Below are 26,409 nucleotides of genomic sequence, written 5' to 3' on the forward strand. Positions count from 1 at the left end.
GGGGCGCCGGGGGACCCTGCCGCCGCCGCGGCTCCCGTCCCCGCCGCCGCCGCGGCTCCCGTCCCCGCCGCCACGCTCGGCCCCGCGGGCTTGAAGAGTCAGGGCAACGAGCTGTTCAAAAGCGGCCAGTTCGCAGAGGCGGCCCTCCAGTACTCGGCGGCGATCGCGCATCTGGAGCCTGCAGGTAGGCGAGCTGCGCCCGCGCCTCCCGGGACCCTCGGGCTGTGGCTCTCGGAAGTGTAGAGCCGCCGCCCGAATGACAGGCGCTCGCGTCCGTGCGTTCCTTCGTGCAGAGCGGACCGAGGGCGGGCTGGGAGCGACCTGGGCGAGCAGCACCTCGGAACGCGGAGCATGTGCCCTGGCCGGGCGCGTTGCCTCCGCCCCTCACGGGCTCGGGGTCTGAGGCCACTGCAGGCGCTGGGCGCCCCCGGGGCTCCGCGCTAGGGGCGGTCTGTAGGACTGCAGGGCCCCCGGAGACCTCAGTCGTCTCGTCGCAGCAGGTAACTGGGATTGCGCTAATGGATTTTAACCATATTTAATTAAATGTGATTTTAGGAAGTGGAAGTGCAGATGATCTAAGTATCTTATATTCAAATAGAGCAGCGTGTTACCTAAAAGAGGGAAACTGCAGCGGCTGCATTCAAGATTGTAACAGGTAAACTGCGCGTTTTCAGGTTTGTCAAGAGACTTCCCATTTCAGTGTGATGAATGAATGCAGTATTGAATTTCTTACTGGATTTTCTGCATGAGTTTAATTTCTTAGACACTTTAAAGACATGTTCATTGAATTATACGTAAAAATGATAAATTTTTCTTCTTCATATGTACGAAGACAGTTAATAGAAGACTGCAAACTTTTTTCATTTCCGCAGCCACCACCTTAATCCATGCTCTTTTCATGTCAATTCCAGACTACTGGAGAAGCATCTAGTCTCTTTGGCTCCTCCACTGTAGCATCAGAACAACTTCTCCTGAAGCATTATTTTGTGTTTCAAAGAGGTATTCAGTGGCTCAGTGTGGTGTTGCAGATAATTACAAGTTCCTCTTACCACCTTGCCCTCCAGACAAGCTTTCTGCTCTCATTTGGGCCACTGTGTGCCCTCTGCACATCTTTGCTTCTGAAATCCCTGCTCAACTGCTCCCTCTTCTTGGCCTTCCTGGTCCCCTCAGGCTCCCTGGTCACCTGCAGGCTTTAACCCTTTCACTGTCACTCTCACTCCTGTGGGTACCTGTGTCATCCACTACATTGGATTTTCAGCTCCTTGAAGTCAGGAACCATGTTTTATACAGCTTTGCATCCCTCAAGCACTGTAGTCACCCTTGGTACTCAACAGATTACATACTGAGGTTGGTGAATGTATTTACGTGAATAAAAAGTACTGTTTTTTTCCCCCAGCATTAAGTAATAAGCCTGCTTCAGGAGCCTTTTGGAAAGAAGCTACTATTAGTCCATCTAAAAAAATAAGTTGTGTGTCCTGGCTTGACCCTCACAGCCCTGGTTTACTCTTCTTGCCTGGTAAAATTACTAATATCACCCTTTTCACTCTCGGAGGTCCTAGGTTGAATAATAACTTATGTGGACAACCTCATTATAAGATGAACAATTTATTATTTTTTTCAGTGTTAGTATCAGTATATTGATATGGGTAAAAACTTGCTAATATCTGTGCCTGAAGTTTAAAAAGAAGGTGTTGAGGGGCTTGGATTTTTTTTTTCTTTTTGTGAATTTTACATATTCAAATTTAAAATAAATACTATTTGTAGTCACTTGGGCTTGACTGTAGACCCCACCCACTGTCGTGCTAGCTCACGCTAATTAGTTGCTACATTTTTAGAGGCTGGTTGAAGTCAAATTGGTAGCTTGAAATCCACCGTAGTTGGAGTACTAATACCATGAAAATTGGCAGGCACCACAAATCTGGGTTTTTCTCCTCAGGAGAGCCAGCTGTTAAACATTTACCACTGCACTTAACTAGTAAGACCATGTGAATTTGTGGAATATCAAGCACATTGTGATTTGCAGCCAAGAACCTTTAAAGCTCAAGTGTCTGTGGCTAACACGTTAACCTTCAGATTTATCTTGGGTCTTCCTACAGTGAGCGTGTTCAGGACTTCAGTTAACCTGAAGTTAGGGCTACTGCAAAACAGTGGACTCACTTTATCCTTAAGTGAGATGGTTTAAGGTAGCAGACATTTTCTTGCTAAAATTTGTTGTGTTTCAGTGTAGATCTGGGAGGAATTCAAAGATGGGATTCCAGCCGTGGTGTCTAAGGAGGCTAGAATGGAGGTTTGTCTTGAAGGAGAGCAGGAGATGGCCTTTGGGGGGAGGGAGATGGGTGGTGGTTTAGTTAAGATGTCCTTAGATAAGAGCTGTGTTCTAGGCCAAGGAATCCTGCTTTGCTGGTCAGTACTGACCTCTATGGAGACCGACCTACTTAGGTGTTTTCTTGATAATCTGGTATATGAGTCCCCTCATAAGGGGCATGAGGTAGATTTTACTCCAAAGCAGTGAACCTCAAACTACTTTTAATGCCAGAAACCGTGATTTGCTTTTGTGAGTATGTTGAAATAAATGTATTTTAATCTGTGTGAACTTGGAATCATTTAGTAGCAGAAGTAGGACTATTTTCACCTCAAGAAGATTGCATACATTTTAATGGAAGCCTATGTTTTAGTTTCTCGCTTAATTGTCTTTGCTCTTTGGAGAGTTGTTTTGTGTGCCATGAGCCCTTATTCCAAGGCAAGTGGTAGCAGGAGTCAAACTTTGAAAAAAAAAAATTCATGGGGGCAAACTTCAAAATAAGGGGGAGAGGGGAACCTATGAATTAGCTTTCAAAGATTGACCTATGAAAACGACTTGATGCAGTTTGGGGGAAAAGTGTTTGATTTTACACATCTGAACTCCTGGGGCCTGCTCTGAAGCACTTCCTCTAAGGTGTGTCCCAGGGGTGCGCTGAGAGGATCACTGCTGGGAGCGTAAGGGGTATTTGAGGAGCTCAAGGGCCTCTGGGCCCCTCTCCTGACCACAGCATCTCCATGTGTCTATTTTAGGCTTCGAGGTAAACCATGAAACAGGGCAGAAGTTTAAAACCATTATCCTAGAAATTGCTTTATGTTCCCAGAATTATTTATCAGCTAAAAAATAAAAATAGTAATAATCCTCTTTTCTCATCTGCTGGAGAACCTTTTTGAGTTATCTGCACTACACCAAAAAAGTCTGTCGAGTTCCCATTGAGGATATTTGACAGACTCACTAAACATGAATGTTGCCTGGGCATGCTCTGCTTTTGCTCGTCTGTGCTACTGTCTGACAGGCTTCAAATGAGAGACTGTAGGGTCTTCACTGTATTAACTTGAATAGTTAAGCCTTTGTGAGCTCTGGCTTAAAAGTTCTCTCTGCTTTTATGAATGAATGCCCTTTTTTTTTCTTTAGTGGAATTTCCACTTATAAGCTCATATTCATTTTCGGGATTGTGGTTAAAGAGAAAAAACCTTGCATTTACTTTGCTGGGAGTGCTAAAAATTAAATGCATCATCTCACTCAGTGTTATATTCCACGCCTACTTGGCATCCGTCTTGAGTGGCTGAACAGCTCCTTGGGCGTTGGAAGTCTGTGGTGACATGCGGTAGTTGTGTGAGTATCGTACATGTGTGTCCTCTCGGTTCATGTCCTTAACATCCCCTACGCATGAAACTAAGCTAGATTTAAGGCAGTGGTAAAAGTGATAGAGCCTGATGCTTAGAGAGCTGTTTTCTAGTGCTTAAGAGTTTTTACTTAGTTTTACTTTTTAAGTAACTTTTATTGGTTATAAAAGTAATACATATGTGTTATAGAAGAAAATTTAAAACCCAGTACAGTACAGAGGAGATCATTAAAATAACCCACAGCGGTAACACCAGGGCAGAACAAAATTGGCTAGTGTTTCGAGAACTGAAGCTCATTAATGCCAGCCTGTGTGGTGCGGAGCCGGGAGCACACCCGCCTTTGTGGTGGAGTGTCTGTACGATGTGCAGAATTGTGAAGCGTCTCAGTGGCACATGACTCCAGCGAGGGTCCCTTATTTGCAGGGTTTTGTATGTGTGTGGCAGTCAGAGCATAGGTTCACTCAGGAGGTAGGCCAGGCGTTGATCTCAGCCCCGGGAACAGGCAGTGCCCTGGCTTCCCTGAAGCTGAAATTCCACTGAGCTGACCTGTGGGCAGATCACGCTCGGTTTGTCTCTGTGGCCTCACCCGCAGCGTGGTCGCATGGTGGTCTACCTTGCCGGCTTGTGCAGTTCGAGAAAGGCTGCAGTGGCTCGCGCGTGGCAGGCGTTGGGTCAGAGCTTCCTCCTTGCCAGATCACTATAGGCAGGAACAGAAAGCAGATCCCCGAGACTATTGGAGAAAAAGGAAAGCAGCCCTCACTCGTGCTTTCCCTGAAGCAAGTTACATGTCTGCTGTGCCGACCGCGTGTCGCAGACGAGTTAACCAGAAGAGGGGACCTGCCGTCCCCAGTGTGGACGGCCCGGGGCGGCAGACACTCCCTGCTGGGACATGGAGAAAGTAGGCTCTTCCTAGGATTTCTGCTCGCTGCACTTCTTTACAGTTTTAGTTAAGTTTGTTAAAACGAAGAGTATGATAGTGTTCATAAACACAGTCTCTTGTATTGATTGTATGCTTTATTTCAGAATGTAAAGAAGTCCATTATGTAGCGAAGTAGCTTTAAACAGTTACTTCAAACAAAACCAAGGAACATAACCTTGAAATACATCTCTAGTGATGTTGGAAATACTTCATAGACTAAAAAAATGCAAGATGAAAGATTCATGACTTTCAAGAAATCATCGTATACTTACGTCCTTGATTCCCTCTGGTCTATTTTTGAAGCCCTTTGCCAGCAAGTCAATGATAATAAACTGAAGTTTAGAGAGCAGGTTTTCAAAATGTAATGCAAGTTTTTTTGGTTCTCTGCTGAAGTACCTTATTAAACACAGGTGCGAATAAAAATTTTCCTCTTAATCCATCAGTGGGTAACAAGAATCTGTTGAAAGCCTACTTTGTATTTGGTGCCATGGTGGGATCTGTTAGGGCAGAGGAGAGGGTGGGGCACATTGCTTGCTGCCAGGGAGCTCAGTCTCAGTGGGAGAAAGAGTAAATGCTAAAGTGCTTTGCTACTCGTTTAAAATAAAGGGAGTACGTGGCTGGGCACATGGGTAGCTCACTCTTGATTTTGGCTCAGGTCATGATCTCAGGGTTATGAGACCAAGCCCCTACATCGCGAGTGGAGCCTGCTTAAGACTTTTTCTCTCCCTCTGGCACCACCCAAAGTAAATAAAATAAAATTAAAATAAAATTAAAATAAAATAAAATAAAATAAAATAAAGGAAGTAACCGCAAATTGGATTGCTTTTCTCCTCTGAGTTTGCCTTTCTAGGAGATTCCTAGGTCCTTCGTATGAAATACCAGATGTGTCTGTGTTTGAAAGTCCAGTACTATAGTGTATATTTCAGTTAGTAGAAGTTAAAAGAGTAATTTTCAAAGCAAATAACATGTAATATTTTTGTCTTTAGGGCTCTGGAACTCCATCCATTCTCAGTCAAACCTCTTCTTCGTCGAGCAATGGCCCATGAAACTTTAGAGCAGTATGGGAAAGCTTATGTGGATTATAAAACAGTGTTGCAGATAGACTGCAGAATCCAGCTGGCAAATGACAGTATTAACAGGTAAGCCAGCCTGAGGTGGTGCCTGAGGTCTAGTTGTTTTATACTGGAATTAGGTGTTTTTCTTCCTCTCCTCCAAGAGCAGCGTCAGAGTGTAGACGTGTCCTTGGTTACTTACTTTCCACGCATGATTTTCACACCCATCGTAACCAAGCAGTTCTCTCTCTCTAACTTAATTTCTAACTGTCCTGTAATCCATTTTGAGTTGTCCTCTGACACCTTTGTATTTGTTTCTTGGTCCATTAATTACTGTTCAGTAAGTTGTTTTTTTTAAGCTCAAGTTATAGATCTTCTTTGCTGTTCCGAATGCACAGAATTTAATTTTAGTTTTTGTAAATATCTGTGGCATTAGGTGCTTTCAGTGATGTTGTAAATCAGTAGTAATTTCTAGGACAAGATCCAGAAACGTAGTGAAAACCGCCATGTCGAATCTTCTTCTCCCACAGGGTTTGCACATGCTTATTGCACCACATCTGTCAGTGGAAGCATAGCTGTTGTTTCTCAGGAGAATGGAAGTCTTCATGAACCTGCTAGATTTTGTGTTATATGCCCTTTAAATAGACACTCATCCAGGATGAGTATTAATTTATCATGGTGAAATAGCAAAGAATTTGGATCTAATGTATATTATGACCCATTTACCCCCTGAGTGAGCATGGGAAGGTAAGAATATCCAGACTTTATAAACTGCTTTCAGGTGAAATTAAACAGTTACGAGTTGGATAATATTTCTAGTTACAGATACTATTTTCTGATCCCATTTGTCCAGAGTATACCTTCTTATGTGTGTTACCCGTGTTGGTCTGGTGTACCCTGCCCCACTCCCCCCGCAAAAAGACAAAAAAGGGGAAAATAACATAATCTCTGTATTTAAGCAAACTAGAATATAGCTAGGGGGAAAAACGTAAGACAGATTATCCCCATTGGGAAAATATGTTAGTAAAGTGGGAAAATCACAGAGAGGCCAGGCCCCCTTGGTTTGTGTAGGCCTCAGTTGTTGGAGGGAAGCGCCTGACGTGGTCTGTGAAGAGCACTGATAGGACATGAGGAGACCTTGAGCAAAACCGTGCAAGATGAGAATGGCATGTTTTGGGTTAATTCATTTTGTAAAATCATGCCTTACCTCCCCACGTGGCCCCACCGCACTTTGGAGAAGACCATTGGAAAGATCTGTATGGAGAGCCAACAGCCATTTCCTGCTGTGTCTATTGCGGTCACGCAGAACCTGTCTGATGCCGGCCTGACTGGAAGAAAGGGATATTCATTGGTTACGGAACCTGGCGCGGAGCTAGATCGAGCCTTGGGCATTCGCAGCCTCCTTGATCTTGAGCTTGGAAAATCGGGCAGCTTCACCTGAGAGGTTTGCAAGCCGTTTGCCCTGGGGCACAGCTGCCCTGCGGAAGTGTCATCTGCTCCTCCTTATATGTGCCTGGAGGCACTTTTCCCCTTTTTTGCCCAGTGAATTCCTTCCTGTCCTGTAGGACTGCTTCCCACCATACATGAACGTTAGGCTCCCGTCCCACTTCCCCCAGAGCCCTGGGCCTTCTGTTATTACCCCGCTTCCACCTCGTTTCTAAGTTCCCTGTCCCTCCCTTTTTGTGAAATTATTTTTCTGTCAATCTGCAGGAAGTTCCTTGAGGTCAGGACTTGTGTTTTGTCCGTTTGTGCAGTTGAAGTACCTCGTACAGTAGATATTCTCAGTGAGAGGTGTTGAATTCATTCTCCAGCAGAGCATAATTCACTGCTGTGCTCGGCTTCTAATTTGCCCCTCCTCTGTCCAGTCATCTCCAAGGTGGTCGGGAAAGTAGGACCTTCTCACAGAGCTCGGACTTCCTGTGAGGCCATGTGGGAAGACAGCCGGAGCAGCCGACAGAGAGGAAGGGCCTGTGGGAAGGAAGGTATTTTAGGAAAGCCAGTTCGAAGTGATAGGCCGGAAGGTCTGAAGGGAGAAATAGTTGTCTGAGAGACTGTGATGACTCCCATTTCTGAACCTTCGGCGCTATGCATTTTGAAAAAATTGAAGTAAAATTTATGGAATATAAGATTGACTACTTTCAAGTGTGCACTTGAGTGGCCTTTACATGCACGCTTGTACAGCACGCTTAACACGTCTCTCTAGTTCCAGCACATTCATTGTCCCCAAAGGAAACCTTGTCCCCATTACGCAGCCACTCATTCTCCCTTCTCTCAGCCCCTGGCAACCACTTCCCTGCTTTCTGTCTGTGGGTCTACCCGCTCGGGGTAGTCCCTGTAAATGGGATCCTAGAGCATGTGCCTTTCTGTGTTTGGCTGCTTTCACCTAGCGTGACATTTTCCAGATTCATGTTGTAGAATATGTGAGGGCTTTGTCTCATTTTCTAGCTGAATTACGTTCCATTGTATGGACATAGCACGTTCTGTGTATCCATTCACCAGTTGATGGTCGCTGGGGTTGTTTCCATCTTTGGGCTATTGGGAATAGTCTGCTGGGGGCTCTCGTGTACAAGTTCTGTTCGCACACCTGTTTTCGGTTCCTCTTGGAGTGTCCCTAGGAGTGGAATTGCTGGGTCATATGGGAATTCTGTGTTTAGCTTTTTGAGGATGGTGTTATACTTTTTATATGTACTCATGAAGGTTCTTTGATACAGATTGACTTTTAGGATTCATTCGTTTTCTAATTGAATGTTCCTTACTGATACTTTGTAAGAAGAGGAGGAGGCTTTGTCTGGTTTGGCCATATATATTTTTCTATAATATATCCATTTTTAAAATTTCACTGTTCCTTTTCACGAATCCCATGTTTATACTTGCTTTCCCATGTGAGCAACAGCAGCTTTTTTTTTTTTTTTTTCAATTTAAACATCTGTGCTTATTTGGTTTCTGTCTTCCATTAACCATATTCCTCTCTTCCTCTCCAGGAATCTTATATGTTAAATTTCCCTGCATATACTTATTTACTCCCTGGCAACACATCATCTCTTTTCAACTGCTTCTTCCTTCCTCTCTGCTGGTAATATAAGTTTTGCTTGAAAATTCTCTTTTCTAAAACTTTTCTTTTTTCTTCTTCGGCAGTTGTGGGTGGTTTTACATTATTTTTTAAAGTTATTTTCTTTACACTAGAATGTGGGAGATCTGGTTAGCATAACCAGAGATCACTACTGAAATTTCAGTTTCAGAAGCTGTGGGGAAAGTATGTGGATTGCATTTGTCTCTATATAAATAGAAAAACTATTCACACAAAGTTGAGTTAAATGTTGAGTTAACTAACTTGAATGCATTCTACTGATTACCTGTAAATCTTCTCAGTCTTGGGACACACCTTTTTAAAACCAGTTTCATGTCAAAGACATAATTCAGTTTTGTTTTTAAACGTAAATGTGATGACAAAGTGATGATCGGGGATGTTAATCTGAACTTCATGGTGGCCGTCAGTAATGTCAGTGATGTCAGGGCCCTTCCGGTATCTTGTCCTTTCATCTTTATGCATGTGAAAACACAGTAAGTGGATAATTGTAGAGACAAAAAAAAAATTCAAGGTAAGAGTATCTTAGCCATATGTAAATGTTTTAAGAAAAAACAATATTGCACATGATAGCTTGCCCTCATCAGTTTTAGCGGCCAGTCTTGTACACCTGTCGTTGGTGTATAGTTTGGGTGTGGAAATTCTAAAGTGTTTTTGATTATTCTCAAGAGTAATGCATTATCAATTTAGTAATTATAATAGATGTTATGTGGGACATTTCTTCTAGGCCTCCTAAATTTTACCTTTATATTTCACTTTTTTATCACATATTTTTTAAACAATTTTTTAAACCAATTAGAAATACTTCATTTTTTTCTTTTGGTACAGAAAGGATCTAAAGTGAATAGTTTTGGGCAACTTTTAAAAGTCCTCTTAAAGACTGTTTATGTGGACAGCAGATAGCTCAAGACTGTGTGTTTTCTAGAAGCATGCAAAGGCAGTGTTGTAAATCTTACTGTTGATTTGAGCTTCAGTGATGTAAAAAAACAAATGGCATGATTAATAGAGAAAACTCATTTTCTTTTTAGAATAACAAGAATTTTAATGACTCTGGATGGACCAAGGTGGCGGGAGAAGCTTTCGCCCATTCCTGCTGTGCCCACTTCTGCGCATCTGCGAGGTTGGCAGCCTGTGGCCGAGACGCCCCCCAGCCAGGAGGGGGATGCCTGCGGCCGTCCCCAGCCTGGCGTCCCAGGTGGGGGAAGCCTACACGCCTTTCTTTTCAAGGTTCTCTTGAGCCGTGTGTCTGTTTTCATAGGAAAGCAGAAGGATGAGGGCGTGAACTCAGGCATCAGACCCAGGTTTAAGTGAGGACCCTGTTCCGCCCTTTTCTAACTAGAGTTTTAAGAACTTGCTTCACGCATCCAGTGTCCGTGTGTATGAGAGGGAGGAACATGAAGAACGCTCGTGGCGTTGTTCTCAGGAACGAATGGAGACACGCGTACGAAACACTTGAAGGTTTAGTTAGCATTATTATTCGTAGGAAAAAGAAGCAGCATTTGTGCTCTCCTACACCTGTATGCGGCAGCATTTAACACAGTAAGGTCGGTGTGTTTGAAGTAATAGAACAAAGTAAAACGCTACAACATAAACATCTAGCAGGTGTTTCTTTCTGCCTTGTGTCGTAGTTGTTAACGTACCTGCATTCCCCTACCGACCTCGTCATTGTGCACAGTGGGACTTTTGCTTCCTGCTAAAAGCTGGTTGAGGCCTATTTCTCCCACCTGCTTAGGACCTCCTTGTGTGTCCCTGGTTGAGCCTCATCTTGTAGACACCCTGAGATTCCTGAGTCGTGATGAGGCTTCTATTAGACCCTCATCCTCTTTATAGAAGGGAGGTGCGGGGAACATCTGCTTAGGCTTTAAGATTATTTAGCGGTCCTTGGAAAATATTGGCGATCTCTGGTTTTCGTGAGTTGGCGATTATTGGAGTCTCGCACAAAGCATTTGCTCAGTAAAGGGTAGCTATTATTAGCAAAGAGCGTGTACTGATCTGCTGCAGGTCTGTGTTAGCCGATCTTAAGCACAAGTAGAATCAGCTCTTTCTCTTCGTATTTATGTGATTATTAGAAGAGATACCGAGGTTTAAAAGTACTGGGGGAGGGGCGCCTGGGTGGCACAGTGGTTAAGCGTCTGCCCCCGGCTCAGGGCGTGATCCCGGCGTTGTGGGATCGAGCCCCACATCAGGCTCCTCCGCTATGAGCCTGCTTCTTCCTCTCCCACTCCCCCTGCTTGTGTTCCCTCTCTCGCTGGCTGTCTCTATCTCTATCAAATAAATAAATAAAATCTTTTTTTAAAAAAAATAAAAATACTGGGGGAAAAAAGCTTAAGGAAAGTTTTTCAGCAAATTGGGCAGGGAGGAATCCCTGTAATATTCTGTTTTAGGGCTTAATATATAGCCGGCTGTATGGGGAGTGTCATTTGGCCCCATTGTGTGAGATCTTTTGAAACGTGAAACGATAGAAATATTCTGTGATTTGAAATAAAAGGTGAAAAATTACTACTTCATGCCACTGTGAAGGGGACAAATAAGATTATTTACATTCCAAGTTTATACTGTAAGTTTAGTGTATCAAGATTTTTGGCTTGCAAAATTTAAAGGTATATTTTAAATTTTAATTTACAGATTTTTATTTTAGATCAAGTTACTCCATTAGGTAGATTTATTACATAGATTTAAAGCTTCAGGTTTTCATACTTTATGTGTGACAGAAAAGTTTGGTTGCAAGTAACAGAAAATCTACTGAGTTAAACCGTAAGGAATGTTCTGGCTCCTGTAACTGAAAGCTCATCAGGTCTCGGGTGCTGACTGAAAATAATAGAACTGTAGCAGTTTTAGGTTTCGTGGGTGCAGATATCAATGTCCAAAGGGAGAGGAGACACCATTGCTTTGGGTGGCATTAATTTAAAAATGTGAAAATATGTTACCCTGAAAGCCCTAGCTTTTTTACCCTGTTACTTTCTTGACTCACATTCTATTGGTACTTACTCTAATGGGTCCTGTGCCCATTCCTGAGCCAGTACCTATGATGAGGACATGCCGTGCCCTGATTGGCTGAGGCCTGTGTTCCCAATCAGTGGGGTCAGCTTCCCCTTAATGCCTGGCTTGGGTAGGAGGGGGTGATAGCTGAGTGGACATCAAGGCACTCTTAGGAAGGGGAAAGGGATCCAAAGCAGAGTTGGCCGTGGTCACTGCAGGATAGCACAGGGAATGGTAATAGTCGGGCTCTCACTGCAGATAACAGAAAACCCAGCCTTTTATGGCTTAAATGAAAAAGGTTGCTTGTTGGCTCCTATCATGGAGGCACCCAGAGCTAGAGTAGCTGCAGGGATGGCTGGATTCAGGACTCTGAGATTCTTCTTTAGCTCTGTATCTTGGCCTCTTACTTGCTCGTTTCACGCCATTCTTAGCCATACAGTCTCTCCCCTTGGATCACTGCATGGCAGGATAGGTCCGCTTTTCCTCCTCATATTCCATGAGAAAGAGCAGGCATCACCAGAAGCTGCCACAAAAATCGTGTAGCTTTATTGGCTATCATGGGCCCATCCCTGACGAGTTAGATAATTGTGGCCAAGAGTGTATAATGTGCTGATAGTAACACAAAGTTTACTCCGAAAGGTCGGCCTAGGGTAGGGCTTGCTTTACCTAAACCGCAGGGGAGAGAGCGGGCGAGCTGTGGTTTTCCAAGGAAATGGGGTACTGGACAGATGTCCGCCTCGGGCTTGAATAGGTTTGTTTGTGCATTTTTCATGAAATAGTTACTAAACCGAACACTGTAGATGTTTGTACCTCCAGGAGAGAAGTCGTACCAATATGGATAAAATGATATAATTACTTAGGTTTTATTTTCTAATTTGAAAAAAATGCTGTCATAATTGTATAATTTTTACTTACAATTTGTCTTTTTAATTTGTATACAAAGTTTCATTCCACTTTGACTTTAACTCTACGTGGTGTGTGGTCAGGTTAATTCACAATAGAATATCTGCTTACAGATATGCTGAAGATTTTGTAGAGGTGCTTATATGAATCCTTCCTCTTTTTCTTTTTTCCCCCCTTTGGGGGCTGTCCCATAGATGAAAAAATGTTTAAAACCCTTAAAGAAGAAGGAAATCAATGTGTAAAGGACAAAAACTATAAAGATGCCCTTAGTAAATACAGTGAATGCTTAAAGATTAACAACAAGGAATGTGCCATTTATACAAACAGGCAAGTTCTTTGTAACTTTATGTATTTCTTATGTTAATTTTTTTATTAAAAAATATAGACAAATTAATTACCAAAGATTTTTTTCCATCGTTTTGAGATTTTATATAGCATATTGTTGTAAGTGATGTTTTTCAAAGAGACGGGGCCATAGGCATTCCAGAGAGACTGACAGTGTGCGGTGCGGTGAGCTGGGGTCCCCGCAGGCGGCCCTCGCTGCCCTGACGCTGCTGCTGCGCTGCCCCTTCCTGGCCGCCCGGCTCTCTACGGCCCCCCAGGACCCTGCGGCCCCCCAGGCCTGCACATGGTCTTCCCAGCAGAAGCAGGACTCAGCTGCCTTTCTGACACGTTTCCTAATTGTCCTTTCTTTCTTGGAGTCCTGAGGGAGGGGACCAGCATCCTTCAGTGTGTAGCACTAGGAATGGGCAGATTGTTCTGGAAAGCTGCTGAGAGGCTGTCTTTACCACATAATGGGAAAGGATCGCTATCTGGACTCTGGTGATGTAGGGATTTTCAGGAATAGGTGGAGTCTGGGGTGACAGGAAGAGGAAGGTGTAGTCCTAAAGAGCAGGGTTTCCTTTCTCTCCATCCTCACCAACACGCCTGTCCTGGGCCACCGCCATCTCTTCCTAGATGTTTGCAGCACCCTCCATACTATCCCACACGTCTTGCTCCCTCTCATCTCCTTCTCCACGTTGCAGCTGGAGGCATCTTTCTAAAACCTGGCAAACATGTGAGCCCCTGTTTGAGAACCCGTTGGTGGATCTCTAGGAAGCTCAGGAGAAAGCTTGGCCTCCTCACCATGATTTACAGGAACCTTCACCATCTAGCCTGGCCTCCCTTCTGCCTCATCCACGCACCCAGCCATATGACGCTTTTCTTAGCCCATCAAGAGCACTGTGTTCTCTCTTTCTCTCTCTCTCACTGTGAGACTCTGCTGTTGCTAGGCCCTTGGCCACCATTCTCCCCTCCTACATCTTAACTCTCGCCCAGTGCCTTTGCACTGGATAATTCTCAACTCATACTCTGGGCTTCAACTTAAATGTAACTTCTTCCAGGAAGTCTTCCCTGACTACTCCTGCCCTTGCCTCAGCCCCACCAGATTCCATGAGATTCTCAGCTGTGTGTTCCCAGAGCGTCCTGTTTAGATTTTATTGTGTTTGTTTGCTTCTTTTAACTGTCTCACTCTTCCACTAGACTGTAGCCTCCTTGAGGGGCCCGAACTGTATATTGTTTACAGTTGTATCCCCAGTGTCAGAATTACATGTATTGCAAGAAAATGCCGTGATTGGAGTAAAATGTTAGGTTTCAGTGAGACGGCTGTGGTATAGAAACAGACTTACTGAGCTATGTTCTGATTTTTATTTGCTGTCTGAATTCACCAATAGGTTGTCTTTGCTTTTCATAAACATAATTACTTTCATAATTACGTTGTACCAGAGCTCTCTGTTACCTGAAGCTGGGCCAGTTTGAAGAGGCAAAGCAGGACTGTGACCGGGCGCTTCAGATGGATAGCGGGAACGTGAAAGCGCACTATAGACGAGCTCTTGCTCATAAAGGACTCAAGGTGAGGACATCTTCATTTTAATATGTAAATTGCAGCTCTGAAAACGGCATATGGTTTTATGAACATACATCCTGGGATCATGGAAAGGGAGTGAGATATAATCCTGGGATTTAATCCTGGTTCTGTGCTAACCAATCCTGAAACCTTGGAATAGGCCTCAGATTTCCCCTATCTTTAATGTGGAGCTAGATAATTTCTAAGATTCCTTCCAGCTCAAAAATTAGGAATTATTTCCTGACTTTCTAAGGAATTTTATGAGTTATCATAGGTCCACTTTAAGGGACAGGAAGATTTGTTACTGAATCACTGGTGACAGCCAGCCAGCGGTGCCACTGGATTCCTCCCCCAAAGGACTGGGGTCGTCTGTGGGGTGGGAGGCCGGCATCGGAATGGAAGGTTGATCCCCCCAGTGGCAGTTGGTGGAGACCTACAGAGATTGGGAAGCTCACGGTGATTTGGGCCTTAAACTGGCTGGTCATCAGTGTGGGCCTGCAGGGTGGTGCTCTTCTCTAAGAAAAGCACGCCGTTATTTCCAAAGAAAGCGTCGTATAATCACACTTGTCTCTGTGCCGATTCTTCTGCGTGGAAACAGTTGAATGACTGTTCATGTTTGTAGAAAGTAACATCACAAGGAAAAATTAGAACATCCTGGGCTATGGCATTTCTTGAAATTGTATTTCTTAAAAACCTGTTTGTTCAGAGACTTTAAAATTGAGCTATAATTGACGTATAACATTGTATTCATTTTGGGTATGCAGCATAATGATTCAGTGTGCAAAATGATCACCACAGTACATCTAGTCAGCAGCCCATACACGCACGTCATTACAATTGTTTTCTCTTGTAAGGAGAACTTTTAATGATCCACTCTTGTAGCCACTTTCAGATACACAATGCAGTGTTATTAAGTGTCGTCCCCATGCGGTATGTTATATATATATCTCCATGACTTATTTTTTAACTGGAGGTTTGTACCTTTTGACCCATTTCATCCACTCCCCACCCCCTGCCTTGCCTCTGACAACCACCAGTTTGTTCTTTGTATATGTGAATTCAGTTTTGTTTTTGTTTTTTTCTGGATTTCACTACAAGTGAAGTCATACAGTCGCCTTTCTCTGACTCATTTCACTTCGAATATGCCCTCAGTATCCATCCATGTCGTTGCAAATGGCAGGATTTCCTTTTGTTTGAATAGTACTCCATTGTGTAGATATTACACATTTTCTTTATCTGTTTATTCATTGATGGACACTTAGGTTGTTTCCATGTCTTGGCTGTTGTAAATATCGCTGCAGTGAACGGGGGAGTGCAGGTGTCTGTTATATGTAGTGTTTGCATTTCCTTCAGATAAATACCCAGGGGTACCAGAGGTGAGATTGCTGGATCATATGGTAGTTGTATTTTTAGTTTTTTGAGGAGCCTCCATGCTATTTTCTCTAGTAACCGCACCAATGTACATTCCCACCACCGGCACGCGAGGGTTCCCCTCTCTTCACATCCTCACCGACACTTGTGAGCTCTTACCTTTTTGATGATTGCCGTTCTGACAGGTGTGAGGTGATACCTCATTGTGGCTTTGACTGTACTTTCCCTGATGCTCAGATGTTGAGCACCTTTTCATGTACCTGTTGGCCATCTGGATGTCTGTTTTGGAAAAATGTCTATTCAGTTCCTCTGCTCTTTTTCTAATCGGATTCTGTTTTTCATATTGAGTGGTAGGAGTTGTTTGTTTATTTTGGATATTAACCACTTATTAGATATATGATTTGCAAATATTTTCTCCTACGTGGTATTTTTTTCATTTTGTTGATGGTTTCCTTCACTGTGCAGAAGCTTTTTAGTTTGCTGTAGTCCCACTTGTTTATTGTTGATTTTGTCACCTTTGCTTTTGGTGTCAAATCCAAAACCCAAGACCATTGTCAAGGAGCTTTACCGCCTATGTTTTCTTCTAGGAGTTTTATGGTTTCAAGTCTTATGTTCAAATTTAATCCATTTTGTGTTGATATTTGTGTATAAGATAAGATAGTGGTCCAGTTTTCCCAACACCATTTGGTGAAGACTGTTCTTTCCCCAGTGAGAATTCTTGGCTCCTTTGTCATAGATTAGTTGACCATATATGCATGGGTTTACTTCTGGGCTCTCTGTTCTGTTTTATTGATCTCTGCGTCTGTTTTTATGCCAATACCATACTGTTTTGATTACTTTAGTTTTGTAATGTGGTTTAAAATCAGGAATTGAGATGCCTCCACTTTGTTCCTTTTCAGGATTGCTTTGGCTGTTTGGGGTGTTTGTGGTGATGGAGGGCATTCAGGGGGAGGGAGCGGTCTGAGTGGGGAGAGGGATAGTTCAGTTTGACTTTACTGACTTTGAGGTAATTCTTTTTGTTCCATGCCCATCACTGACAGGGAAATATCTAAAAATATATTCTGTAAGACCTGGGTTTTGCTGGGAGAGGGCAGTCACGTTTCTGTATCGTATAGCAAGTGAGTACAAGCTGTGCGCAGTGAGGGCTCAGGCTTTTCTGTTTTCTAGATCCTTGATCGGCCGAGGTTGCCGTAGAGCCGCCCCCTGCAGCTGCTGTGCCGGACGTGCCGCTGCCTGCCCTCCCCTTCTCCCGCTGGGGTGTCACACAGGATTCTGTAAAGGGGACAGATCAGTAGCCGGGCCAGGGCCAGAAGGGTCCCGGCACAGGCGCTTCCGTCCGCGTGGCCCTGGGGCGCGCCACCGTCCCTGCCCGCGCCACCCACCCAGAAGCTCCACGGCGCCCATGTGACCTGACCGCCCCTTTCTGTTAGCAGCACGCTCCTTCCTAACCTTCACGTAAAGATTCCTTAGCTGGGCTGCAGCACCGTGAAGTAAAAGAGGCTTCTTCACAACGTCCACAGCTGTTCTGGAGTTGAATGGATTCGGCGCGAGGGCAGATCTGCTTGCGGACTCCGGGTTTGTGTGTGTCCAGGCTCTAAAAGCGGGTTTACCTCCTACTGGCTGCCTGATTCTTTGAGCTGGTTTTCCTGACATAAAGTCAGAAAGTGCACCTAATGAAGGACTTTTTATACTTCTCTGCAATGAATTCTAGAAATTGTATTATGCAGAAAGATCGTCCCAAATTTGAGTAATCCTGTCCCGCTAGGTCAGGAGGCTGGCAGCTTGTTTTCCTGGTTTGAGTTCTTGTAGCTTCATTTGTATATCCTGTAGCTTGAGTTCTGTGCCAAGCAAATTCAATTTCAGGATCTGCAAAGGCAGCAACTGCTTATCAAACATGCAGCAGAGCTCACGCCAGGTCGGCGTGCTCAGTGTGTGCGGAGTCGGCGCCCGGGCTCGCGGTGAGCAGTGCCCCGCATGGGCCACCAGCTGAACGCTCTGCTTTCTTAGAGCTTGTTTTCTAGATGCCTTTGAGTGTGTGTGTGTGTGTGTGTGTGTGTGTGTGTGTACCAATTTTGGAAATTATAGGGCTTTCTCTTAGAATTTTTGTTTTTCTTCCAAGTTTTTATTTAAATTCCAGTTACCGTACAGCGCAACACCGGTTTCGGGTAGAGAATTGAGCGGTTCAGCGCTTCCGCGCAACACGTGCTGCTCATCCCAGCAAGTGGCGTCCGGAGTCCACACCACCTGCTAACACCCCCGCCACCTCCCCTCCGGTAACCAGCAGTTCTCTTTAGTTAAGCGTCTGCTTCTTGGTTTGCCTTTTTTTTTTTTCCTCCCTGTGTTTGTTTCTTAAGTTTCACATGTGAGTGAAATCCTGTGGTAGTTGTCCTAGAATTCTCTCTCTTACTGAGTGCCACTTCCGTGCTGGACTGGGTCATAGCAGTGAAGAGCCCATGGTGTTGCCTTAGGGAATGTGCAGCTGGGTGTGCTGTAAGGCCAGCAATATCAAACGGTAATGTAATTGTTCTTACAGTTTAAGTACATCTATTCATAGTATGTATTATCATAAACACATGGGATTATCCTTTTTTTTTTCTCGTAAGGCCTAATGAAGTAATTAGCAACTTTTAATGTCCTCCTTTTAGCCAGAGCCACACTTTTGTCTGTGTGGCTCAGCCACTCTTCCCTCTGCCGCGTGGCCGTTTCTCTCTGGGTCTTGTGTTCCCTAACAAGTGTATCAAAAGGAGACTCCTTCCCCCTCATTAGCATCCATAGAAAACCTTGGTTTTCTTAATTGCATTAGTGATAGTCCATACTTTGTTTACTTTTTAAAAATTGTGTTCCTTCCTCAGAAGCTTCCCTAGGGGCCATGGCTACCTGACTATTCCTGGGATCCAGCAGACGGGCTCCTCTCTTCCTGCTCTCTGGTTCTGTCTTTACATTTGCTTGCCCCTGTTTTAACTCTCATCGAAGTGTTATTTCATGTTTTCTTAGTCTCCTCCAACCAGACAGATCACTCTTTAGGCACAGATTTTTCTTAAATACAAAACAAAACAAAAAACATATTACTTCCTGTGGTGTGGGACTTCTTCCATTTCCGAGGCCATAGCTCACAAATCTGTTTTCAGGCTTCTCACCAGGATTCCACAGCTGTGCTCTCATTTGCCTGATAGGCATTGCTGCCTTGATCGTCCCAAGGATTCTATCTCTATGCCTCAGTTTCCTTATCTTTAAAATGGGGAAGGCAGCTAGTATATGTAGGGCTATTGTGAGTAAAGTAATAATTGCAAAATGCAGAGAATGTAAGAGTTAGCAGTTATTACTACCTCAACTTGCCCTGCTGCCCCCCTTCCTTGCCTTTCAGTATGGTTTCTAGCAGGAACACTTCGGATGGAAATCCAGTGTCTGTTTTTCTGTAGCAGGTTCCAGCTGCACTGTGTTACGCAGTGGTATGTGATTTGTTACTAACAGAACATAATGTACTACGGTTTGTAAATAATTTACCTTTACTGAATGAGAGCACACTTAAGTTTATTGTTTAAACAGGTCACTTTTTCTCTCGTGTCCTGCTGGGTTGAGGGGGGGAGGGATGTGGCCTCACAGCCAGCCCCCCAGGAATGTCACATATCCACTAGCCTGTCCTACCTGTGCCCCAGCCTCCAGTGCGTGCTATTATCAGTAGGCCGTCACTACTTAGGGATGTTACACATCACTGGAATTCTTTGCCTTCTCACAGAGTTAATTTTGGTTTAATCAAAACATTGGTCTAGTCTGTGGTTCTAGAATGGCCCATCACATCAGACTGTGATTTTGTGGATCTGTCTTTGCTATGTTTTGTTAAGATTCTTTGCCATGTTTTGTTAAGCTTAGACTCCTTTTCTTTTCCCTCACCCCCTCTGAATGTATTGTCTGTCTGTATGGAAGAGTAAATGTTGATGCTAGCCGATTTGAACAGCACTCAACTTTGAAGGGTTTTATGGTGCAGGATATTATGTGACAGGTGACATTTGGATAGCCCTTTACATAGGTTTAAAGTATTCATTTATACTTGGTACAGCCTTGTGAAAACCATAGTAGAGAAGCTTCTGTTATCCTTAAAGATGAGAAAACTCAAAGATTAAGTAGGATTTTGCTCCAGTTTCTTAATCAGTAGGTGCTAACATGGCGACGTTCGTTCTTCCACTCACTCAGCAGACAACAAATGCCTACTATACACCGGGGACTATGGAAGTTGTGGTGACCCCGAATTGAACTTGAGTCTTCCAAGTCCAGATTCTGTGCTTTTTCTTCTCTGGAGGATGGCTTGTGTTAATGGGTGTTAATATTTTAGTTCAAGGGTACTGTATGGGCCTGGCGTTATCATCAGGGTACTAACGGGAACCCTTGCACACATTCTGCGCAACTCAGCTCATCATTCTGACTCCCATGTGGGGCTAATCTAGGTCCCTTCTTTTATTTATGAAAATTATTTTCTCTGCCTTTCTACTTTCAGGATTATCAGAAAAGTTTAAATGATCTCAATAAAGTTCTCCTACTAGATTCAAGTATTGTTGAAGCAAAGATGGAACTGGAAGAAGTAACCAGATTCCTTAATGTTAAGGACAATATAACATCATTTAACAAAGAAAAGGAGAGAAGGAAAATTGAGATTCAAGAGGTATTTGATTATCTTTGAAAGTACTCTTTGGGGGATTTTATATTGGATTCTAAAGTCATGTTCTTTTGAGTTCTACAAAAATGTTTTCAATTTGTTTTTATTCTAATCTCAGTGAGGAAGTTTTAACCAGTTATAGAAACAAAACTTTTCCTTTGCCATAATTAGCCACTGTATTTCCCAGCTTGGGTCCATGCAGTGTATTGGGAATCTGCATTACTGCGAGTCCTCCTTCGTCTGCCTCCCCTCCAGTCTGGCCTACAGTTCACATTGTTTCCACCCCAGATTGCTCTGGGGGCCTGTGGCCCTTGAACTTTGCTTCAGGGTAGACCTTCAGAATACCGATAGGACTGATTCAAGTTTCAGTGGCCTTGCCATACACCATAGGGATTTTTTAGATTGATTCGGGCCTTTTTAGCACTCTGAAACAAGACTGGCCTCATCAGAGATCTTGGTCTGCTCCTGAATCAAACTCAGTGTCTTGTGCTCTAGCCTTTTGCTTTGCCTTCAGTGAAGAACGTCAGCTCACGGGGAGCCTGGGTGACTTAGTGTCTGACTCTTGATTTCAGCTCATGATCTCAGGGTTGAGAGATCAAGCCCTGTGTTGCGCTCTGAGTTGATCGTGGAGCCTGCTTAGGATTCTCTCTGTACCTCTGCTCCTCGCCCCAACAACCCCCGCCCCGTTCGTGTGTGCGCACACACACGTGCTCTCTTTAAAAAAAATGTCGGCTCCTGAATTCTTGTGTATTCATGAATGCTGGTATCATCCCATTTATCATCTTGTGTTCCCACTACAGAGTAAAAGCCAAAAAGTAAGTGAAACCAGAAGTATTTTCCCTCTGAGGAGGGAAGAAAAGAAGAATGTCTTAAGTTCAGGTCTCTGTTAAATGTAAGGAAATAAGTGTAAAATTTATCATGAAAAAGATGAAAGTTGTTATAGGTCTTCTTTCATGGAAAACTATAAAAAATTTTAAAAATACTTCCATGAATGGATATTTAAAACTTCTTCCTAAAAGGAGTAGATTTTACTATTATAAATTACACACTTTTCAGTTAGAATTTGACTAAAATAGAGCCCACTAGTGTTTTCCAGCTCCTTCCCACTTTAATAAATGTAGCTTGGGATGTGTGCTACAGTGGTTGTTATCTCACAGTATCATTTTTTTCCTCATGAAGGTGAGCGAAGGCCAGGAAGAAGAGCCTGGAAGGACCTCAGAGGAGCTCTCCACTGACTGTCCTGCCTCTGGGAAGGGGGACACAACCAGTGGGCCACCAGAATGCTATGAGAAACTACCCATCACCAAGCCTAACAATGCCTATGAGTTCGGTCAAATTATAAACACTATCAGTATGCGGAATGATCAAGAAGCCTGTGCTCACCTTTTAGCCATCACTGAACCAAAAGATTTGCCAATGTTGTTGAGTAACAAACTTGAGGGGGATACATTCCTCCTTCTCATTCAGTCTCTGAAAAATAATCTTATTGGTAAAGATCCCTCATTGGTGTATCAGCATCTTTTATATCTGAGTAAAGCAGAAAGGTTCACAGTAAGTGGAAAAATAACTTAATAGACACTGATTTTCTTCCACGGTTTCTATAACTTTAAAATGTTCATTTTTTATTAATTAATAGTGTTTCCTCTTTGTTCCAGATGATGTTGACACTAATTAGCAAGGGCCAAAAGGAGCAAATTGAACAGCTCTTCGATGACCTCTCAGACACACCAAATAAACGTTTTACTTTAGAAGATGTGCGGGCCCTAAAAAGGAAGTATGAGCTTTAAGTCAAGACTACTGTTAGATTTCTCCCATGCACGTATGTGTTCCAGTCATGCTGGTGGGTTGGTACTGTAATAGAGTGGCATGGATAAAACGTGGTTTAGAAAAGATCCTTTGGTCTGGACTATAAAATATTTTACTTATTTTTATACATAGAACATGTATATTCTACAAAATGCTTTTTATTAGTTGTAAATATTTTCTTACATACCAAGAGCTGACATCTTTATATTTAATAATAAGTATATTTGCAACTTGTTTAAAGTACATTTTAAGTTATATTATAAATTTTCTTTTTTAATTACTTGTAAAAATTTGAGTTAAATTACATTTCTTTGGGCTACGAAGGATTCCTCTACAGTTTGATAGAAATGTATTTCTTTAAAAATCATTAACAGTGATTATTTTATCACCTTTATTTCCTGCTATGATATATATAAATCCCACTTTATACTACCTGTGGATTACAGTCTGCTAGGGTGAAATGCAACACTTAAGTCTTATAACTTGAAATGATTATTAAATAAATTGTGATTATTAATTTAAGAGCTATAAGAGGAACTTATTTTTTCTTACATGGAAATATTAACAAAAATTTGCAAAAATTTCTACTACTTTTTACTAGATTTTAAAAAGCTCCCTTTCCATATATATTGCTTATGTAAATAATAACAAAACCACCACTGTATAAAAGCAAACCAAGCCTGCATTTTATCACCTCCACATTTTACCCAATGTTTAAATGTTCCTTTTCCTCCTCCTTTAAGCATGACCATATTTATTCCCTTAATGGAAAGTGAAGAAATCTTATCATATTGAAAGCTCCTTTGTTAACTGGGTCAAAGTAAAGGTATTTCTTACAATAAAACATTCATGTCTGTATCAATGTACTGTCATTTATTCCTGTAATTATTATAGTCGATTCTTTTTTTCTGGAGCATTCTTTTATTCTTTAGAAGTGATGATCAAAGATGAGTATCACTTTCATTATTCCCATATTCATTATCTAATCTTTTAGAATTACAGAATTTAAAAAAATCATTGTGGGTAAATGATACCTTTCAAATTCTGACATTTTTCTTTTTAACTGTTCTTTGTTCATTAATGAAAATCTGTGACTCTAGTCTTCAAGCAAACAAAAGTTTTCTCCTTTTGAATGTTAGTAAACTTTGGAGACATTAAAAGGAAACCTCTTTTTCTGACAGTTACATACCCAGCACCTAGCTGCAGGGGCTTCACCGCCGAGCCGTCTGGCAGTGGCGGAACTCTCCTTCAGAGGGGGTGGAAAGCAGTGAGTGCCCAGCTGTGCTGGTTGTGTGGGTCATGCTTGGAGAAATCCATTTGTCTCCAGCAGCAGCCAGGGCACTGAGATGGGACCTCCATGACTGTGAGGGGGAGGAAAGAGAGGTGAAGGAAGCAGATGAGAATATCAAAGGGCATTAAAAGAATGCAGTTCCTGCTGACTGCTTTAAGACATCAGCAGGAAGTCTGCCTGTATACTCCTGGGAGTCTCCCACTCAAGGATCTCCCCACCAGATTGCCCCACTGGGTCCACAGGCACCCCCAAAGCCCCAAGTGCTAAAGTCACACCAGCTCCCACTATGTGGCTAGATCCATGCGCATGCTCCTGATGGGGCAGTGAGAACAGGTCCAGTAATCAGTGTGTTCTCGGAAAAATGGACCTGGGTTTGTGGGCAAGGGAGCAATCACCAACTGGAGCTGTGGGGCTATAGCACCACCTGGGAAATAGGTTTCCAGCAGCCAGCCTGGTGAGTTGTAAGGAAAGATGGAGAAGTTCTAAGAATTCTGCCACTAGAGGGAGCAAGAAGAGCGGAGCAACCTGATGAAGCAACACTCCATCGGAAGGCAACAGGTAAAGGCTCAGGAGATGTCTGCTACTTAAAATGTGAAAACAGCAATGCAAAAACACAAACATGAAAATCAAAACTATTTCACCCCCAAAAGATCTCAATAATTCAACAATTGAGCTCAAAGACAACAGAATATTGCGATCTAGCTGATAAAGAATTCAGAGTAACTGTTTTGAAGAATACAACTAGCTACAAGAAAACAATACAATGATATTAGGAAGGAAAATACATAAAATAACTTTTTAAAAAAAAGATTTATTTTAGCGTGCATGAGCAGGGGTGGGGAAGCAGAGGGTAAGGGGAAGCAAACTCCTCACTGATGGTGGAGCCCGAAGCAGAGCTTGATCGCAGGACTCTGAGATCATAACCTGAGTTGAAACCAAGAGTCAGTCAGATGCTCAACCGACTAAGCCACCCAGGCATCCCAAACAAAAGAATAATTATTTACCAGAGAGATAAAAAACAAGAACCAAATTTTGGAGTTGAATTCAGTGACTTGAGATCAAGACTACAATAGCCTCTGTAGTGGGACAGAGCAGATGGAAGACAGAATAAATGACTTAGAGGACAGGAATTTTGAAATAATCCACAATCCAGAAGACAAGAGGGAGAAGGGGGCAGAAAGTTTATTTTAAAAATAAGTGAAAGACTTGGACATCCAAATTCACAAAGTTCATAGATCACCCTATTATCTCAATGTGGAAACACCTTCTTCCAGACACGTTACAAGGAAACTACCAAAATTGAGAGAATCCTAAAGGCACAAAGGGGTAGAATGTATAACTTACAAAAGAACCCCCATTAGACTATCAGATTTCTGTGCCAAAAAAAGCCCTATAGACCGGGAGAGAGTGAAATGACATATTCCAAGTGTCAAAAAATAAAAACTGCCATCCAGAGTTACCCTTCAGCAATGAAGAAGAAATAAAGAAGCTGTGGGAATTTATCACCACTAGGTCTGCCTTGCAAGAAATGCTGAAAGGAGTTCTTCGAGCTGAAATAAAAACATGCTAATCAGTGACATGAAAAATACTTAAATTTAGAAACCTCTAATTCTATAATAGGATAGTATATTAGCCACTTAACTATGTAGTATAAAGGTTAAAGGAAGAGTGTTAAAAATAACTTGCTAAGATAATTTGCTAACAGTACACAATATAAAAAGATGAATTGTGATAAAAATATAGGAGTAAAAGAATAGAGCCTTTATAGGCAAATGAAGATCAGCTGTTAATCAGCATGTATGAAATGTTTTAGGTAAGCCGCATGTTAACCACAAAGCAAAAATCTAGATTCACAAAAGATTAAAAAAGGGAAACATAGATGGGGTATACCCACCATGGAAAATCACAAAGATTAAACAGGAACAAGGAAAAGGGCGGGGGGCTCGTAAAAAGGAACAACAGAAATACAGAACCACCAGAAAGCAATCAGTAAGAGAGCACTTGTATATCCCTACATATCAATAATTACTCTAAATGTAAATTGAATTCACCAATCAAAAGGCACAGAGTGGCTGGATTAAAAAAAAAAAAGACCCAACTATATGTTTCACTCAAGAGACTCACTTCAGCTTTAAGAACACACAGAGGCTCAGGGTAAAGGGATGGAAGAAGAAATTACATGCAAATGAAAACCAGAAGAGCAGGGATAGCCATACTTAACATTAGACAAAACAAACTTTAAGCCAAAAATGGTAAAAAGAGACAAAGGTCATTTTATAATGATAGAGGTCATTGTATCTGAACTGACCTTCAGATATAATGTAGTGAATGTCAGTACAGCAAGAAGATGTAACAATCATAAATATGTATGCATTCAACATTGGAGCACCTAAGCAGATGAAGCAAATACTAACAAACCTGAACGGAGAAATAGATCATAGAATAATAGCAGACGGCTTTAATACTTAGAGTAATAGATAAGTCATCCAGACAGAAAATAAGGAAATGTTGGAATTGAACCATACTTTGGACCAAATGGACCTGACATAAAGAACATTCCATCCAATCCCAACAATATATTATTCCCAACTACACAAGGAATGTTCTCCAGAATAGATTATAGGATGGGACACAAAACGAGTCTTACCAAATTTAAGACTGAAATCATACCAACCATCTTTTCTGACCACATGGTATAAAACTACAAATCAACAAGAGGAAAGCTGGAAAATTTATAAATATGTAGAAATTGAAGCAACACTTCTGAACAACCAATAGGTCAAAGAAGAAATCAAAAGGGAAATAACATTTATCAAATGAAA

General features: G+C 42.5%; 1 protein-coding gene across 1 annotated transcript in view; it reads left to right on the plus strand.

Annotated features, from left to right (window-relative positions):
* SPAG1 (sperm associated antigen 1) overlaps positions 1–23,104 on the plus strand; it is a 64,415-nt gene extending 41,311 nt beyond the window's left edge. Inside the window, exons 12-20 of the mRNA XM_034668515.1 lie at positions 6–184; positions 556–655; positions 5,551–5,703; positions 9,730–9,896; positions 12,778–12,910; positions 14,348–14,474; positions 20,332–20,496; positions 21,670–22,041; positions 22,146–23,104. Coding sequence (XP_034524406.1) covers positions 6–184; positions 556–655; positions 5,551–5,703; positions 9,730–9,896; positions 12,778–12,910; positions 14,348–14,474; positions 20,332–20,496; positions 21,670–22,041; positions 22,146–22,277 — 1,528 coding nt within the window. The 3' untranslated portion in view covers positions 22,278–23,104. The remainder of the gene's footprint in view (positions 1–5; positions 185–555; positions 656–5,550; positions 5,704–9,729; positions 9,897–12,777; positions 12,911–14,347; positions 14,475–20,331; positions 20,497–21,669; positions 22,042–22,145) is intronic.
* Positions 23,105–26,409: the final 3,305 nt, after the last annotated feature.

This window comes from Ailuropoda melanoleuca, chromosome 9 (assembly GCF_002007445.2).
Source record: "Ailuropoda melanoleuca isolate Jingjing chromosome 9, ASM200744v2, whole genome shotgun sequence".
NCBI classification, from domain to species: domain Eukaryota; kingdom Metazoa; phylum Chordata; class Mammalia; order Carnivora; family Ursidae; genus Ailuropoda; species Ailuropoda melanoleuca.